The 18,602-nt window shown below is 44.3% G+C and overlaps 3 protein-coding genes across 4 annotated transcripts; all 3 read right to left on the bottom strand.

Annotated features, from left to right (window-relative positions):
* Positions 1-2,354: 2,354 nt before the first annotated feature.
* Positions 2,355-5,158, bottom strand: LOC148400970 (uncharacterized). The gene is made up of 9 exons (XM_088371938.1): positions 4,988-5,158; positions 4,210-4,277; positions 4,080-4,127; positions 3,957-4,021; positions 3,810-3,847; positions 3,610-3,689; positions 3,334-3,396; positions 3,190-3,240; positions 2,355-3,114 (listed from the first exon to the last, which is right to left on the bottom strand). Exons 1-9 carry the CDS (start codon positions 5,061-5,063, stop codon positions 3,061-3,063), a joined length of 543 nt encoding a protein of 180 aa, XP_088228064.1. The 5' UTR covers positions 5,064-5,158; the 3' UTR covers positions 2,355-3,060.
* An 83-nt stretch (positions 5,159-5,241) lies between these two features.
* On the bottom strand, positions 5,242-7,523 carry glo1 (glyoxalase 1). The gene is made up of 6 exons (XM_088371937.1): positions 7,337-7,523; positions 6,307-6,389; positions 6,065-6,205; positions 5,841-5,908; positions 5,631-5,720; positions 5,242-5,549 (listed from the first exon to the last, which is right to left on the bottom strand). The coding sequence occupies exons 1-6, from the start codon at positions 7,496-7,498 to the stop codon at positions 5,458-5,460; spliced, it is 636 nt and encodes a 211-aa protein (XP_088228063.1). The 5' UTR covers positions 7,499-7,523; the 3' UTR covers positions 5,242-5,457.
* A 389-nt stretch (positions 7,524-7,912) lies between these two features.
* On the bottom strand, positions 7,913-18,461 carry eprs1 (glutamyl-prolyl-tRNA synthetase 1). 2 transcript variants are annotated; one of them, XM_088371421.1, is made up of 33 exons: positions 18,295-18,461; positions 17,094-17,178; positions 16,923-17,022; positions 16,683-16,839; positions 16,479-16,615; positions 16,252-16,352; positions 16,053-16,179; positions 15,798-15,990; positions 15,187-15,358; positions 14,884-15,117; positions 14,727-14,811; positions 14,596-14,655; positions 13,642-13,752; positions 13,444-13,580; positions 13,174-13,381; positions 12,995-13,107; positions 12,799-12,922; positions 12,537-12,731; positions 12,274-12,441; positions 11,810-12,073; positions 11,464-11,658; positions 11,056-11,333; positions 10,893-10,944; positions 10,608-10,817; positions 10,461-10,533; positions 10,257-10,336; positions 10,072-10,173; positions 9,601-9,954; positions 9,351-9,524; positions 9,114-9,274; positions 8,908-8,986; positions 8,664-8,728; positions 7,913-8,589 (listed from the first exon to the last, which is right to left on the bottom strand). In XM_088371421.1, exons 1-33 carry the CDS (start codon positions 18,335-18,337, stop codon positions 8,439-8,441), a joined length of 4,788 nt encoding a protein of 1,595 aa, XP_088227547.1. In that variant the 5' UTR covers positions 18,338-18,461; the 3' UTR covers positions 7,913-8,438. The 2 variants fall into 2 exon arrangements, with proteins under 2 accessions (XP_088227547.1, XP_088227548.1); XM_088371422.1 differs by lacking the exon at positions 11,810-12,073.
* Positions 18,462-18,602: the final 141 nt, after the last annotated feature.

An 18,602-nucleotide genomic window follows, 5' to 3' on the forward strand; every position in this document is an offset into this window, starting at 1 on the left:
CTCGTACTAACTCTAACCCTAACCCTAGCTCTAACCTTAGCTCTAGCTCTAACCCTAACCCTAGCTCAAACCCAAACCCTAACCCTAACCCTAGCTCTAACCCTAGCTCATACCCTAGCTCAAACCCTAACCCTAACCCTCGTACTAACTCTAACCCTAACCCTAATCCTAGCTCTAACCCTAACCCTCGCTCTAACCCTAACCCTAGCTCAAACCCTAGCTCAAACTTAAACCCTAACCCTAACCCTCGTACTAACTCTAACCCTAACCTTAATCCTAGCTCTAACCCTAGCTCTAACCCTCGCTCCAACCCTAACCCTAACCCTAGCTCTAACCCTAACCCTAACCCTAGCTCATACCCTAGCTCTAACCCTAACCCTCGTACTAACTCTAACCCTAACCCTAGCTCTAACCCTAACCCTCGCTCTAACCCTAACCCTAGCTCAAACCCTAACCCTAACCCTCGTACTAACTATAACCCTAGCTCTAACCTTAGCTCTAACCCTAACCCTCGCTCCAACCCTAACCCTCGCTCCAACCCTAACCCTAGCTCATACCCTAGCTCATACCCTAACCCTAACCCTCGTACTAACTCTAACCCTAAGCCTAGCTCTAACCCTAGCCATAACCCTAGATCTAACCCTAACACTAGCTCTAACCCAAACCCTAGCTCTAACCCTAACCCTACCTCTAACCCTAACCCTAGCTCTAATCCTAACCCTACCCCTAACCCTAATCCTACCTCTAACCCTAACTTTAAACCTAACCCTAGAAGGGTATGGTTATATGATTGCACAAGCGTTGCAAATTTTCTATGATAAAATTCTTTTACCACTGAGATTCGAACCTGGGTCGCTAGGGTGAATGCCCAGAGCACTAACCACTACCCTATGGAAGCCTTGCTCACAGTGTATGGAACATGTATGGTTTTATGGTTACACAAGCAACTGTGTTGCAAATTTTCTATGATAAAAGTTTTTTGGTCCCACTGAGATTTGAACCCGGGTCGCTGGGGTGAAAGCCCAGAGCACTAACCACTATCCTAGGGAAGCCTTGCTCTCAGTGCTTGGAACATGTATGGTTTTATGGTTACACGAGCAACTGTGTTGCAAATTTTCTATGATAAAATTTTTTTGGTCCCAATGAGATTCGAACCTTGGTCGCTGGGGTGAATGCCCAGAGCACTAACCACTACCCTATGGAAGCCTTGCTCTCAGTGCATGGAACATGTATGGTTTTATGGTTACACGAGCAACTATGTTGCAAATTTTCTGTGATAAAATTTTCTTGGTCCCACTGAGATTCGAACCCGGGTCGCTGGGGTGCAAGCCCAGAGCACTAACCACTACCCTAGGAAAGCCTTGCTCTCAGTGCATGGAACATGTATGGTTTTATGGTTACACAAGCAACTGTGTTGCAAATTTTCTATGATAAAAGTTTTTTGGTCCCACTGAGATTTGAACCCGGGTCGCTGGGGTGAAAGCCCAGAGCACTAACCACTATTCTAGGGAAGCCTTGCTCTCAGTGCTTGGAACATGTATGGTTTTATGGTTACACGAGCAACTGTGTTGCAAATTTTCTATGATAAAATTTTTTTGGTCCCACTGAGATTCGAAACCCGGGTCGCTGGGGTGCAAGCCCAGAGCACTAACCACTACCCTAGGGAAGCCTTGCTCTCAGTGCATGGAACATGTATGGTTTTATGGTTACACGAGCAACTGTGTTGCAAATTTTCTATGATAAAATTTATTTGGTCCCACTGAGATTCGAACCTAGGTCGCTGGGGTGAAAGCCCAGAGCACTAACCACTACCCTATGGAAGCCTTGCTGTCAGTGCATGGAACATGTATGGTTTTATGGAGCAGCTCACAAGCGACTAGCTGAAGACTCCACAGCAGATGTCATCACAACACGTTGTGTACACGAACACCTAGCAAAGTACAATTTAAAATGATACTTTCGAAGTACCCAAAGTTAAACTTACAAAAGAAAACCCATAACAAATAAAACTTACACAAGAAGAGCCCTAACGTGGCACTTGACAGCTGTCAGTGTCAAATGCAAAATGTAAACAAGGACCATGTGAAAATTAGGTCAATGCAATCTCCGGTTAGAATATGTTATTTTGTAGGTATTAACAAGTAGAATAGTTTTAAATTAGTCACAATTATTAAGGCAGATAATTATGGGATATTTTGGTACACTACACGAGGTAAAAAAAAATAATAAAATAAATAAATGAGAAAGTGTAGCGAACGATTTGGTGAACGATTCTTTTGAACAAATATTTTGAGTGAACCGATTCTAAAGATTCAGTTCACTTTAAAGAACTGGAATACACATCGCTCGCCAGACAAGTTTTAACATAAATGTTTATTACAAATAATAATATTAAAAGCAAATTTCAAACCAGCAATCTAATGTGAAATTCCAGTAGATATATTGGATAACAATCTTTAGGCGTATATAGGTATACACGTTATTTAAAAACGACTATAAGTGTTATACTACGGTACAAGTGGTTTACCAGCTCAGTGGCCGGAGAGGAGAGTGTCCGCCCTGAGATTGGGAGGTTGTGGGTTCAAACCCCTGCCGAGTCATACCAGCGACTATAACAATGGTACCCATTTCTTCCCTGCTTGGCACTCAGTGTAAGGGGTTGAAATGGGGCCCCCCCCTGCTGCTCACGATCATTGGGACTCTGGGCACTCAGTGTACGGTACATATTGGGTGTATGATAACACAAAAAGGGGCTTCACAGCTATACGAAAAAAAATGAATATATTAAAAATACATAAAATAAAAATTTATAAAATACTTGATTATTCCTTACCTATTAATGAAACATTTTAAATTACAAATTTTTAATTTACTGGACAATTTATTTATTCCTCAAAAATAAAAAAATCTTTAACTATTTCAAAGAAAATATACACTAAGTGTCTTAAAATGTAAATTCTCAATCCCATTGTTTCTCAGTCCAAATTCCTTAAATACTGTGTGCCAAGCCATTTTTCACTTGTGACGTAGTGACTTGATTGACAGGTTTCAGACGATGGTTCACCACAGAGGCGGTCGGGTTAGCATTCCTTTCCACGTGAGCGAGTCCGCCACCTGCAACAGAGCAGGCAAAATTATTTAGCCACGTCAATCAATGAAACGCCTCTTGTGAAAACAATGTTTGCTCACCTGCATTCTCTTGTGAAGAAACATCAATTTCTGGTTCAGACATTCAATCTCCTGAGAGCACAGTAGAATTGGAAAATATGAACATTTGATTTAAAAAAAAAAAAAAAGACACTCATGTATGTTCTATTGGTTGCTTTTAAGTACCTGGCTCAATTTTTCATTACGTCTCTCTTTTATTTGAGGCAGAAGTTCCTCAAGTCTCTGAATCTGCAACAATTCAATACTTTAAAATCATTAAAACAGATAAAAATAAATATTTAAGAATAATTCTATATATAGATAATACCAGATTAGAATATATTTTGCATCTACATCTAATCTACATGTTTACTCATGTGATTAAAAAAAAAAAGATAAATTATGCCCTTATTATTATTTTTCATATTTCAAATAATTTCAGAATTTTTGTTAGCCGCGTACCCTCTTGTCGACTGAGAGCAGTCTGGTCTTCATGCTCTTGTTGATCACAGTCATGGGAATACTTTTCGGGTTGGGCCGCACTAGAAACAAGGAGAAAAAAGTTAAACACTTTAATATTGGGTCATCATCATCGTTATCAATTGATATATATATATATATATATTTTTTTTTTTAATGATTTGTGTCTAGTGTGATGTTACCATGCTGAAAGATCTTGGCTACCTCAAGCAAGTAGGGCCTGTGCACAGAAACAACATTAGTGTTTAGAACATAAAGCAGGGGCGGGCAACAAATTATTTCTTTTAAATTAATCTAGTGTAGAAAAAAATCCTCACATTCATACATACATATGCTTGCTGTTTGCTGGGATGGAACTGTTCAGAGGGATCAGACATCCACGCTGATTTCTTATCTGCACATGCAAGTCATTCAGTGAGTCATAATAAAAGACAAATATGTGTGCTGCTTACCTTGAATACAACATCTGAAGAGTCCAGGCCAAAGCAGACGGCGATGATCTGAAAATGATAACAGCAATGATGCTTCTGTTATATTGACTGACTGGAGTGTGTGCATGCTTGTGTGTGTGGGGGTCAGCACCTGTTGGACGGAGGACATGTCGGCCGCCTGAGGAATTGACACCTCGCGGAGAGCCACAACTCTGTCATCTGCAGCATACATCATCCGTTACCCGTAATAGTTTTTCATTATAACAAGTGCTACACATAACATGCATGTGTGCTAAATAGAAATACTGTAATAGGAAAGAGGCAACATATTTCAAAATATTTTGTGTGGATTTTTAGAGTAATTTTTATGATTTAAAATTTTTTTGTGTTTTGATGTGGATTTTTTTATGTGAATTTTTGTGATTTATGTGGATTTTTTTGTGATTTCTATTGGAGTGAGCAGTCATTCAAGCAGTATCTTGTAGAAATTATGCAAAAAAAAAGTGTTGCATATATTTGTCTATTTACTAATTATTGTGAGGCATCATTAACATGATCAGCGTCTGAAAATGTATATAACTACTACAACACACAAACATAATTTTAAAAATAATTTCAGAATAGCCTGACTATGAATTTAAGTCGAAAATCGGATGACGTCAGTATTGCCATCGTAAACGAAGACTCCTGAACTGGACCTGTTGCTCTTGAATCGACAGGAGCACTTCAAAAGTCAAACGCAGCTGTTGTAACACGGAGAAGCTCCATTAAATTTTTACAAAAAAGCAAACGTTTCTTCTTCTAAATGCATTTTGTTATGATTTACTGTTTGGTGTAAATAAGAAGCTATCGGTTTTCGTGACGATCGTCACGCGCACGGATTTCGAGGTAATATTTCAATGCATGAATGATATGGAAGTAACACAAACCGTTTTTGTCGAGTCTTCTGAGGGCGACCCAAACCTTGGTGACATGCGTGGAGGCGTCAAACCTAACGTCAGACATCTTTTTTTTTAATATATATCTTTACGAGCGGTCGCGTGGGCAGAAATGGCTGTAGACCAGATGTGCTGATTGGGACACACTCGATCCAGGAACCAAATTTCAAAATAAAAGGGCGTTTCATTAAAAAGCAAAACAAAACCGGTTTATTTTGAAAAGCACCAGAGGAAAATGTTCTCACTTGCATTTGAACACCAGCTCTCACATTTATTACCTAGAGCAGCATAAAACAACGTGCATTCTGTATTTACTTTCACACAAACTTGAGTTATTTCAAAACAACAACAAAAAAAGCTCATGTATTAAATCCAAACGTCCCATTTTAGAGCACCTTGCATGCCTCCATCTTGCATGCATCCAACTAGCCATGCATCTTTTTTTTTAAATTTTTTTATTTTTAAGAGGTGATAGAAATCATGTTGTTGGGACTCAGGATCTCAATCCAGTAGCCATCGGGGTCCTGGATGAAAGCTAGTCCTTTCATTTTTCCTGGGAGATGAAAATGTTGAAATTAAATGTTCATAATTTAGTGGTGAATCACCATTTTCAAGTCAATGTCAACCATCTTACCGTCGTCAGGTTTCTTGACGAAGGTGACGCCTTGCTCTTCAAACAGCTTGCAGGCCTTGTTGACGTCCGGCACTGCGATGCCGATGTGTCCTGTGGAGATGATCGGTAAAAGACAGATTATTTTTACAACCATTATTTGAAATAATCTGAAAGTCTAACTAACAAACTGCATTAGCAGTTTGACGTGGTCTTATTTAAATCCAAACTTACCAAAGCCACGTGGATCCGAGTTTCCGTTGTGGTACGACTGGCTTTCATCAGACTCGGAACCCCAGTTACTAGAAGAGAGGTGCAACATTAAGCAAAGACGTGGGAAACCGAGGATACTCTCCACCACCTCGGTTTTCAATCCGAAGGAATGCTCAACTGACTGTCACGTCAAACATGCTGCCCTCGGGACAGAGACCATTTTAGCGAGCCAGCGACGCACTTACTGCGTCAACTCGATGGTGGCCCTGCGAGAGAAGGTCCACGACGTCCTCTCCTTCACGTCTCCGGGGATCTCGTTCTTGTCTTCGTAGCCCAGGAAGAAGAGGGAGAAGCGCATGGAGGGGAAGTCGAACCTCTGCAGCAAACTGGGGGCAAATTGAACACACGTATAGTAAACACATAATCTCACACACAAACAAATAACCACAGCGTTACCTCATAGAGTGCCATGTGTCCCAATACTTACGTCATGCCAAGGATCCTGGTGTAGAAATCCAAGGATTTAATCGGATCCTTCACTCGCAGCATCGTCTGCTGCATCATGAAATCCTACAGGAAGGGCGTTTTTACATTTAATTAGAGGACAATTTTATACAAAATCAAAATTTCATACTCTGACGCGGGCCTGTGAAAAGTGGCATGAGGCCAAATGGCATCTGTGTGTGAGCGTACACACAGAACTAATGTGCGTGTGTGTAGTTTTTCAAGCAGCTCGCACGAGAACGCCAAAAACATTTCTGTTGGACTGAATGAATGGCAGCAGACAGGGAAAACATTCACACGGCCAAAAGAATCTCAACAATCTTCATTTCAACGAGACGCTCGGTGTGTGGAGTATGAATGGAGTTCAAACATTTACATTTTTCCATAGATTCAAACTATTCCAACTTGAGATTGTTCAGCTAATGAAAGAATAGCAAGAAAACTGTTTAGCCCAAACTTCCAAACATCAGTGGAGCAGCTTTAAGTTGGAATGGTTGGAATCTGTTGTGGAAAAAAAATGCAAGGATGAGTTACATAATTAAAATGGCCTCCATTCATTTAAATGGAAAGTTCTTTCACGTAAACCGTAGCTGTTCAGTGAAAATGTTGTGAATATTTTGAAACTCGAATAGAATGGTTTGGAATGGGTGAAAAATCTAAAAGTTGTTGAATGTTCTTTTTGGAACTTTGAAGTGCTAAGCTGGTTAGCCTGTCACTTAAGTTAGCTTCGTGGTGCTAATTCCCACTTGCCTGCCTTCTGTTAAAATGTTAACCATTTGTTACGCAACTACTAACACACACAATAACAACGCTGAATCTATTCCTGACTTTTTAAATTCAAAAACTGCCATTTTAAGTAACATGGCAAGTCACGACGCAACAAAATTAGCCATGTCCGATAATGGACGCAGGCTATGTCGTCACCGTATATACTAGGGTTGGCCCTCACCGAGGTTTGTCAGATCCCCGAAACTTTACTCCCGCGTCAAATCGGTGGCAACAACATTGCCTACCTTCGTAATAGGGTCTCCATCTTTGCACGCCGCCGCCGCCAGCTCATCCGATAGACCTCTGTCGCTCATTTTGTCACGAGAATTGAGTTTAATACCTGGTTGACATGTTAAGAAAAGCTCGGAGGTGATCGTCAACACTCGGATCGGACTCGACGGGGTCATGGGTCGGTGTCCGGGTGGAGTTGAAGTCAAGCTCGACTCTGATTGGCTGTTTAGCTGACAAGTCTCCATAGCCCCGCCCCTAACTCTACCCACTGCAATAAAAGGACTATCAAAACAGACTAGCTTTGTGAAATGCAAATATGTAATTTTACCTACATTATGAAATAGTATTTATTCTTGGGAATGTATCTTAATATGTTCAGGCATATTCCAAAGGAAAAATCTGTACTCAAATCTTGAAATAGTTTTAATTATTCTTATTTTGAAATTTAAAAAAAAGCATGACGTAGTGACGTTACTATTATGGACGCGGTCGCCACAAGTTTGACAAGTTTGTGTTGTTGTGTTTTTGTTTGTGCATTCTGAAATTTTGTGCACAGTCTAAGATGGGCAAGAGTAAAACAGAAGACACAATTATGCCACAGAAATAAGTTTATTTCAACAAGTTGTGTACATTGTGAACCCAGAGAAAATGTGACCAGCTTTTAAAGTCACACATCCAACTGTACATTATGATTGGACGGCTGCAGATGACAAAATGCAATTTTTTTTATACAAAAAATTGCAAGCAGACACTGAAGGGAACAAGCTGGATGGCAAATAAAATCCTAACGCCAAGTTGACAATACCTCAGAGAGGCGGTCATTAATTCCTAGGAAGATTATGAGATGACCGTTTGGTTACCCGTGTTGAATACGACAGTATTTATTCATTATTTGCTTTTTCTATTGGAAGAAAAATGTGTTTCCCCCACATGATTCAGTTTAAAAGTTTTTTCTTACCCTCTCATCTAATGATAACAATTTTTCCTTTCATTAAAAAAACTTAAATGATAGAATGCAAGTGCCATTGAAACCAACCCACAGGAGATACAATACAAAAAAGAAGTAGATGAAAGGAAGGGAATAAAAAGCCCTTTACTGCTACCATAATGGCATCCTCAATAGCTACGTCCAAACATTGTGTAGTACTGAGCTGGCGCCTTGCCGCAGACGCACAGCTGACCGGGCTGCAGCGTCTTGAGCGGCGAGAAGGGGATGCACAGACTCTTGGCACCCATAGATGGCGCTCCTGGCTCCAGGTCCTGATCCCTGAGACACAAAACAAAACAATTGGCACTCCAAAAAAAAAGCAAAAGGAGGAGAAAGAGGAAGCGTGTCCATACTTGGCAGTGGTTTTCTTGATCCAGTCCTCGCAGTCCATGCCACCACAGAATGGAATCTGGACAATCTGTCAAATGGAAGAAAAAGTGTTAATGAAGTTCCATACAATAAGGCAATTTAATTTTGGCTGCCTGTAATTGATTTGTCGAGGTGTCTTAATAGTGTACACAAGTAAAAAATATATTTTAGTTAACATAGCGTGACAGGAGTGAACGTCATCTGGGTCGGGTGCGACTTGCTCCTCACCTTGCCAGAGTCCAGCTCCTTCTGGAATTGTTCCATCGTGTCTGCAGCCACCAGGTGAGTCTTCAGGTCATTTGACGCTCTGTTTTAACATAAAAAAAAAAGATATTTGAGGATTTATATTTATTTGTGACTGAACAAGGAATTAGTTTCTTCCTTTATGCATGTATGAGCAGTAGGTGTTTTTTGTACATTCTAGCACGTCTTACTTATTGAACAGGCAGCTCTGAATGTCCTCCAACATGGCGGCCAGTTTCTTCTCCACCTCAGCCTCGGGGATGGTCACCTTCTCGCCGGTGTCTCTTCTCACGGCGACACACTGGCGCTGCTGCATGTCCTTCGGGCCCACCTCCAGACGGATGGGGACCCCCTGGGGAAAAAAAAAAAAACCATTAATATTTGCAAATTTGTAATGAATACTTTCTGTTCAAGTGGTGACTTTTTACCTTGAGCTCCCAGTGGTTGAACTTCCATCCTGGTGAGTAGTTGTCACGAATGTCAGATTTCACTCTGATGTTAGCGGCGAGCAGCCTGTTGACGTAAACGTCGCACTGGTTTATCAGCGCGTCTTTATCTTGCTCCGCCAGCGAGGCGGTGATCCCGCATGGAATGATGACAACCTGAGCGACGAGAGAGAACCAACATCCACGTAAGCTCGACTTGAGTTGAAGATGACGTTCAGTGTGGAGTGTCTACCTGAAGGCAGGCAACTCTGGGTGGCAGCACCAGTCCCCTATTGTCTCCGTGCACCATGGTGAGGACACCGATGGTCCTGGTGGTGAGACCCCAGGAGTTCTGGAAGGCATATTGCTTCTCGCCGGGCTTCTTCGGGTCTTCGAACACAATCTCGAACATCTTGGAGAAGTTCTGACCGAGATGGTGGGACGTGGCGCCCTGGATGGCGCGGCCACTGGCGGAGATGAAGGCCTCCACGGTGGTGGTGTAATCGCCTCCTGCAAACTTCTCCTTCTCAGTCTTCCTGCCTTTTACCACTGGGATGGCCATCAGCTCCTCGTACACTCTGGCGTACAGGTCCAGGATCTGAAGCACCTACAAACAGAATGGAAATCATATCGAACTATGAAGTAAACAGAGCAGTGTGATCAATTCTAATTAATCAATAAAATGAATAAATGGCGGGAATAATTTCTAAAGAGCCTTGTGTACCTCCTTAGCAGCCTCCTCTTTGGTAGCAAAGGCCGTGTGTCCCTCCTGCCACAAGAACTCACGAGTCCTCAGGAAGGGCTGGGGGTGTTTGAACTCCCATCTCTACAAATGAGAAGATGCGAGACTTCACAGTGCCTAACTTCAATGGACCCAAAGTAGAACATTGGAACATTTTGTAGACTGACCACGACGTTGCACCACTGGTTGAGCTTGATTGGAAGATCTCTGTGGGACTGGACCCATTTGGCGTAGGCTGGGTACATCACTGAAAGATGAAACCATGGACTTCTTAGTTTTTATTTCTGAGGTATTATTTCAAAATTTAAAAAGCATTATCCTGCTTTTCATAAACAATACAGAAAATTTTGCATTATTGAAAAGTGTCTGACCTGTCTCGCTGGTGGGTCTGACAGCAATGGGCTCTGCCAGCTCTGTCTTCCCTGAGCGCGTTACCCAGGCAACCTGCAAAACAAGGAAATAATTTCAATATTGGCATTTTTCAAATAAATGTATGAGCCTATGATTCTATAGTTGACCTCTGGAGCAAAGTCAGCAATATGCGACTTCTCCTTCTCCAGGGCGGCCTGCGAGACGAACATGGGGAAGTAGCAGTTCTCCACGCCCAGCTTCTTGATCTCGCGATCGAAGAACTCCTTAATGGCCTCCCAGATGGCGAAGGACCACGGGCGCAGCACGTAACAGCCGCTCACGTCGTAGTATTCGATCATCTCCGCCTTGGTGATCACCTGCTCGGCAAATACTTCCATTAAGAAATGTGCGGCTAAATGTCTCCCTAATGTTGAGCATATATTTGACTGTACCTGAGAATACCAGTCTGCCAAGTTCTCCTCTTTCTTAGCTTCTAGGCCCAAGCTGAAAAGGATGAGGGCAGGTTTAAATCAGAAAAATACGACAGAACTGTTGGTAAATGTTCGGTGAGTCCAAATAAAGAACAGATCAGGCAATACTTTGGCCACGTCTCACCGCGTTTGCTTTTTGGGTCCTTGTCCATCTCCGGCTCCTCCAGCTCCACTTGCGGTATCCTTCCCCTGACTTGCTTTGTCTCCTTTCCCCTTCTTGGCTCCTCCGCCAGCTCCTCCCGCTGTGCCAGCTCCTCCCTGTTTCTCAGACTTGTTGTCCCTCTCCTTGCGATTCTTGTCCTCACCACCGGCTGCCGCCACCGGTTTGTACTCCTGCCCGGTCAGCGTCTTGTATTTGCTCTTTAGGTCCAGCAAGCTCTTCACGGCTTCGTCCACCCGATCCTGAAACAGACCACGTCTATGATCAGTGTGGCCAGAATGTTTCCGTTTTAAGATCAAGCCCTGCTGCGTATGGTCATTTCAAAAACATACATTTATCCTTAGCGCCATTTTATGGGATGACGGGTCTCACCTTGGGGGCCTTTTCGGCCTTTAGCGTCCGGACCAACTCTCCCTGCTGAGCCACCTTCTCAAAGAGGTCAGCGGCCGACGCCGAGTCGTTCTGAACGGGAGCTGGGGCTTTCCCAGGTTTGTATTCCTCGCCCGTGACCTGCTTGTACTCGGCCTTCAGGGCGAGCAGCTGCTTGACTGCATTGTCCACTTGGTCCTAATGGAGAAAAAAATTACTTAATCAAGTGACCACATTTGACTTAGTTTGAAACCTTAATATAAAATAATAAACTGGGCCTAAAAGTATAATTTATGTTTGTTGAAGGTGAAATATTTGCATTTAAACTCATTTTAACAATTGTGTATACCTTGGGTGCTTTTTGCGACTTGAGTTTGCGCACAAGCTCTCCCTGCTGCGCGACGCGCTCGTACAAGCCGGATGAAGTAGAAGAAGAAGAGGAGGAGGAAGAGCGGGAGGAGGAGGAGGAGGAGGAAGAAGAAGAGGTCACGGCAGACGAAGTGGCAGTGGAGGCAGTCGCCGTGGCCATCCCGGGTTTGTAATCCTGACCCGTCAACTTTTTAAACTCGGCCTTGAGCGCCAGGAGCTGCTTGACCGCCGCGTCGATCTGGTCCTGGTACCATCAACACATTAGCTTGTAGCGATGGGACAACGGAATGCGAAAGATGGAACGAGCGGACAAGGTTAGCCGGCAGAAATGAGACAGTGACGGACGTGAGGATGAACTTGACGGGACAGATGAGGGACAAGATGAAGATGTAACAGAACAGGTTTTGTTAGTGGTTCCACAGTAAAGACATTGTGGCCCGTTACCTTTGGTGCCTGCTCTGCTTTGAGCTTCCTGACAAGCTCACCCTGCTGAGAGACGCGCGTATACGGACAGGAAGCGGAGTCTCCTGATGGGGTAACTGGAGCTGGGGCGGAAGCAGGGGGGGACATACCCGGCTTGTAGTCCAATCCAGTCTGTTCCTTAAACTGAGCCTGGGGGACAAACAAACAATATTGAATCGTCATGGATACTATTTTAAGATTTATACATTCTTTGCATCTTCTCATCAGGTCCATAAAAGCTTTACCTTCAAAGTGAGAAGCTGCTTCACAGCCTTGTCCACTTCCTCTTTGGGTGCTTTGGCCGTCTTCAGCTGGCGGACAGTATCTCCCTGAGCGACGATGCTTGAGAAGATCTCAGAAGCTGAGGAGGAGGAGGAGGTGGGTGCAGAGGTAGCGACCGAAGATGTAGCTGGGGAAGCTTTGGCGGCAGCGGGGCCCTGCTAAGAAACCAGGTCAGGAGGTAAACCCGCACAGAGTTGCTACAAATGAAACAAAATGGACACTCACTGCGTTGCTGGCTGCTTGGCTTTTGCCCTTGTCTTTGTCTTTGGACCCGGCAGTGGGCATCTCCTTGACATGGCCATCAGGAATGTAGATGAGGATACATGGACTCTCCTTACAGCTGTTAGGACTACAAAACAAAAACTCATTATCTTCATCAAATTGGGATATTGTAGTAAAAAAATAAATAAAATAAAAATACCTGATGGACTCGTAGGGCTGGTCACAGATATAAAATCCCCGTCTCTGGAGCTGAATGATGTCACCTTTCTTCAGAGACTTCAGACAAGGGTCACCCAGCATCTTCTCCTCCATCTGAAAAGTCAGCACAGCCATGTCAAAACATCCACGTGCAATCAAGGACATCCAACCCATGCAGACCTTGCTGTCTTTGTTGATGTAGTCCTTGAAGTCGTCATCCTTGGTGATGACCGCTTTGGTGATGAGCGGCTGGTAGTTGACGCAGATGGTGGGCAGGAGGGGGGCATTGGCGCTCTCTGTTAGCCAGGTGATCTTGGTCGTCTTCTTGAAGTCCTTGTTGTCCAGGTCCAGGCGCGCCTCCATGGACACGATCTTACCGTCGGCCCCTCTGCGCAAAGGGGGAAAGAAAATCACCAGATGTACAAATAGATGATTCGTTAACGTGCGTACTTGTTGATCTTGGTGATGATGAGGTTGCCCCAGTTAATGAAGGTGACCACCTCGCCTTCCGTGAACGTCTCGGCATCTGCTCCTTCCACCAACACTCGGGGTCCGTACCACACCTGTTTCATGCCCACCTCGGCGTTCTACGTGGAAGAGAGAAACTCAGCCACTGCGTGTGTGTTGGTGTGTGGAACAACTGCACACCTTCGGATGTCTGGCCACTTCTTTCATCTCCTCCGTAGCCTCCGGAACAGAAACTGGAACCACGTACGAGCTGGAGAGAGCCGTGTATCTGGGCGCGACTGGGTCTATCACCTAAAACATGGACACGATGATTGCAGAAGATTTAAAGACACACACAAAAAAAAACTAAATATCCGTAAGCAGAGACATGATAGGGGGGGGGAGAACAGACTAAATGAGTGAATCACTGCTCCATGCAGGTCAAAAAAACAAAAAAAGCAGCTGCTTGCTTAGTCCACAAACCACTTTAGCAACTTAATTCTTTCCAAGCTCTTCAAACAGCATCAAGTCTCCATCTTTGCATCTCACCCACGGTAAATAAACAGCAGCTAAGCCTAAAAGCAAAACGACGGAAGGAAGGCGTTGAAGAGGATGGAGAGGGTGTGGCAGAGAGGAGTACCTTCACGCAGCTAACGGGCAGCTTGGAAACACACAAGAGTGAGGAGATGCCGTCACATATGCACATAGAGTACAGTTGCGCCAACTCCAAAGGTGAACCCCCTCCCAAAAGTAGCACAATCTCAAATTCCAACCATCGTCATCCGAAACAACTTTAGCGCCCAATGGCTTATTTTTAAAACAGACACACATGCGTGGATGAAGTTAGTTTTAACATGACACCAGCTGAAAAACAAAGAACATATACATGATACTGTACCTGCAGATTAAACTATTCTGGATTTACGTGTGAAGCAGCCAACCAAGAAAAAAACATGTGGCACACAAATGAGGAGGGGAAAAATGTGGGACACAATAGGGGTAGTACTTATTGGATGGTGGAGGGTGGGTGGAAAAAGGAAATGAAGGGATGAAGCCATACTCGCTGACAGACTAAACTTGCATGAGCGTCATTTACTCTAGTTTGGCAACCTGACGTGCCATTTCTCATTTTTTGATAAAAAAGGGAAGCCGTACCTTTTTATTAAAGGCCCAGATCTTGTCCCACTCCATGTTCACCACGGTCCTCGATCCACCCTGAAAGCAAAGATGTACTTTAGCAAGCACGACATTTAAATGCATTTTTCCACCCTGTTGGATCAACGTACCTGTGCTGCTATGAATTGTTTGAGGCCCTCCACGGTCATGCCTCTCCTCAGGACCCCCCTGACAGTGGGGAAGCGAGGGTCGTCCCTGTGAAAGCGTCACCGCGACATCAATCCGTGGGCCGTACGAGGCGGAGGGAGTAAACGAGCCTGAGCTCACCATCCGTCGACGTATCCCTCGTCCACGAACCACGTGAGCTTGCGCTTGGACAGCACGGTGTTGTTAAGGTTGAGGCGGGAATACTCCCAGATGTACGGCTTCCTGAGGCGCAGCGCGTCGATGAACCAATAGTATTGCTCGTCACGGTCGTGGTATTCGGTGGTCCTCAGGGCGTGCGTCACGTTCTCTCTGCTGTCCACGATGGGGCAGGCAAAGTCGTACGTTGGGTAGACCCTGGAGGAGAAAGATGGCGGTTGGAAAATTTGGCCCCTTGGGTAAAACCGTTTTAGTTCATTGGAGTACTTGTAGGTGGTTCCCGTGCGAGGGTGGGGGGTGTTCTTGCAGCGGTACACGGTGGGGTCCCGCAAGCAGCCGTTGTTGGAGTTCATGTCCATCTTGGCCCTCATGCAGCACATCTGACCACGCTCGGTGCCGGCTTTCATCTCAGCCCACAGCTTCATGTTCTGCTCCAAAGCTGGAATTTGTTTTTGTCATTTTAGACATGACTGTTTTTTTTCTTCGCAAATTTTTTTTACCCAAATAACAAACAAAATGTATGTTTTAATTTTTTTAAAATCAAGATTAAAAGGGTTTTAAATACATTTGTGCAATCATATAAGTTAAATGAATTTCAAATGTATTTCTTTAAAAATAAGTATATTAGTATAAATTTAATTAATCAATTGAATTGTGTCTTTTCTAAACAAAGTTAGGCAGAAACGAGGCATTTAGAGTCAAACAAGAGTATTGTAGATTATTATTATCATCCCCGGTAATAAAGGAACATATAAGCCTGGAAGCTTGACTTGAGCGAACGGAAATATTCACAAGTACTGAACTCATTGTTGGTGGTAAAAAAAAAAAAAAAAAAAAAGCATGACTGTGACGCCAGTGACAAGAATGAGTGCACGTACTGTTATTCCTGCACTTGGACTCGATACGCTGCTCCCGCTCCTGCTTCATTACTTCAGGCGGGGTATCGTCGATGTAGGCCTTGCCCTCGGCCATCAGCTGCTCAGCCAGCTGCATGATGACGTTGAAGTGGTCGCTGGTGTAGGTGAACTGGTCCGGTCGGATCTGCAGCATGGCCACGTCCTCCAAGATCACCTGAGGGGACGCACCGTTGTGTAATGAAACGGCGTCAAAATACGAATCTTTAAGTTTCTCACCTTCTCAAAGTCCTCCTTTTCCTTCTCTGGGTTGGTGTCGTCAAAGCGCATGATGAGCTGGCCTTTAAAGGTGACCTGGTAATGCTGGTTGAGCAAAGCGGCCTTGGCATGGCCGATGTGGAGATACCTGGCGGCAAAGACAAAAAGATGATAATTGTCTGACAAAATGAAGTATTTCGTTTTCCCGAGCGAGTCTCACCCGCTGGCTTCGGGTGGGAATCGAACAACCACCTTGCCCATCTCGGCTCCGGGCAAGTCCACAAACTTTCCGAGGTCGGCCTTCTTCTCCTTTGCCTCTGGCTGACAAGCATAGGAGAAAAACATCACAAAAATAAATCGGGTCAGCTGTATTTCATGATGACGGGAAAAACATTAATTCCGGAATAACATGAAAATAAATGCCATCAATAATCTCATGTGGCTTACATTGGACTTGGCAGGTGGAGCTTTCTTGCTGGTGTATTTCTTATCCAAGGCAGTGAAAGGAACCTGAGAACTCAAGAAGGAGAACCAACGACTGACGTGGCCGAAGGCTTTGTCCTTGTTGGGCCAGTCGCTGTGACCTTGAGAAGACAAACCACCGCAATGAACAATACGTTTCAAACTGGACAAGTTTTTAAAAGCGTTCACCTTTGAGGGCGGCCCACACAAACAGGTCAGCCAGCGTGAGGGCGTGTCCCACAAGGAAGGTTCTCAGCGACAGCGCCTTGTTCAGCTCGGCCAGAGAGGCGCTCAAATCGGGCTGGCCGCAAAGACGACGGGTGCTGAATTCCAGCCAGTGATCCACCTGCAGATCCCACAAACGCTCAAAAAGCTGAAGTAAATCCCCACGGGAAGATTTCAACAAATTTTCCAAGCATGCACACACACCTCAGTCTGTTCCATCAAGTTGGCACCATAAAGGCCGAGAGCCGGCGCCACCCGTGCTAAATATCGGCTGATGGAGTTTGCGTCATTGAACTGGACGGCACTGTGGGGGACGACAACAAAACACTTTTAACACCTCTTACACGGGGACGGCTGGTTGAAAGGGTTGCTTACTCGGAGACGTGGAGGCGGGTATCCTTGCCATCCTCCACCGAGAGCTGCACGCTTCCTTTCACGTGCTCGGCGGTCAGGAGGGCTCCTGAAGAGACAGTATGAACTCAATGTGATGATTCTCTTCAGCCATTCTCCACATTGGAATGTGAGAACTGGGGAAAATCATTTTGTAATGGGTGGCTCCAAGCAATATGTCGTGTTTTGCGCATCAGTGTAAGAAGAATACACCATGACAAGCAGTTACGTGCTTAGTTACCACCATACTGCTGGTTTATCATTTGATTGTTGTATAATTATAACTTTGTAATTTCCTACAATTTATTGACCCTCTGTAATTCTGACGTCACAGCTGCATTATCTAAGCATTATCATAGGGCTCGACCATCCCTGTGTGTCAGTCAATCCGAATTTTGGAGTCTTGCATCAGCATGCAGTACCTGTTAAGACCGGTGTCGCTGTTACGACGATGTCAAACGTGATGACACGATTAAACTTACGATTAGCAATTAACGCACTTCTTCACTGAACCAAAGTCCAATTATGAATGCAATTGAACAACGGGACTTTTGCTACAGCATAAATTCAAACGCTTGGGCTGCTTTGGGTTCATTTGTAAGCTGATGCAACACACGTCAAACATCCGCGCTACTATCGAGTTCATTAAAGGTTAAATCGGTTATTTGGAGGGGAGAAACAACACGCGTGGATTTAACAGCAATAAGAGTAGAATATTTAAGCTTTGGGGCATGAAGGAGCTGCAATTATTTTGTGGTTTTGACGCTTGTTTTGAGTGCCACGACGACAGGATCGGGTTGACGTACACGCCCCATTCAAGCATGCTAAACCACACAAGTGACAGAAAATTACACAAAGTGTTGGGAATTTTTGTTCTTCCATTTTGCTGACGTTAGTGTTTGCAGCGGCCGTGTGCGCTTTAATGCATTAAAAATGTGTGATTTTATCATTGTTTTTATTTACTTTGGTGGTACAATAGCTATCCAAATGGCAGATGTACAACCCCCTAAAAAAAACAAAACATAAATGGATATAGAAGACTACAAATGAGGCTAAATTGACACTGATGTGATTGTTTTTATGCCACTAGTGGACACGTAGCCGTGCTAATAAGTTAGCAGCCTGGCCAGCAATTATCGTGGTTATTCTTCTTCTACACAAAACTCATTCAGACGTTGCCACTCACCTAAAGGCGGGTTGCTTGTGTTGATGATCAGGTTTAACGCCATGGTGTGTGAAGCCGTGTACGAAAAGACCCTTCAACTACAAAACGTGACAGCAGTCAATGTAAGCCCGACGAGCTCGCCACACTCAACCGCAAGAGGAGCGTGGAGACGGCAAGCGTGCTTCTTTGTGGTTTAGTTTGGCGACGGGTTTGAAAGCACATAGCTCGTTACTGCCACTTAGCGGTGCAGTGTAGGTGGTACTGCAGTGGTGGGCAAAATCCTTTGGAAAATGTAGGCAACGTTGAGCACAGACATTATTAACAGATTG

This window comes from Syngnathus floridae, chromosome 3, assembly GCF_059516105.1.
Source record: "Syngnathus floridae isolate MCC-2025c chromosome 3, RoL_Sflo_1.0, whole genome shotgun sequence".
NCBI lineage: Eukaryota > Metazoa > Chordata > Actinopteri > Syngnathiformes > Syngnathidae > Syngnathus > Syngnathus floridae.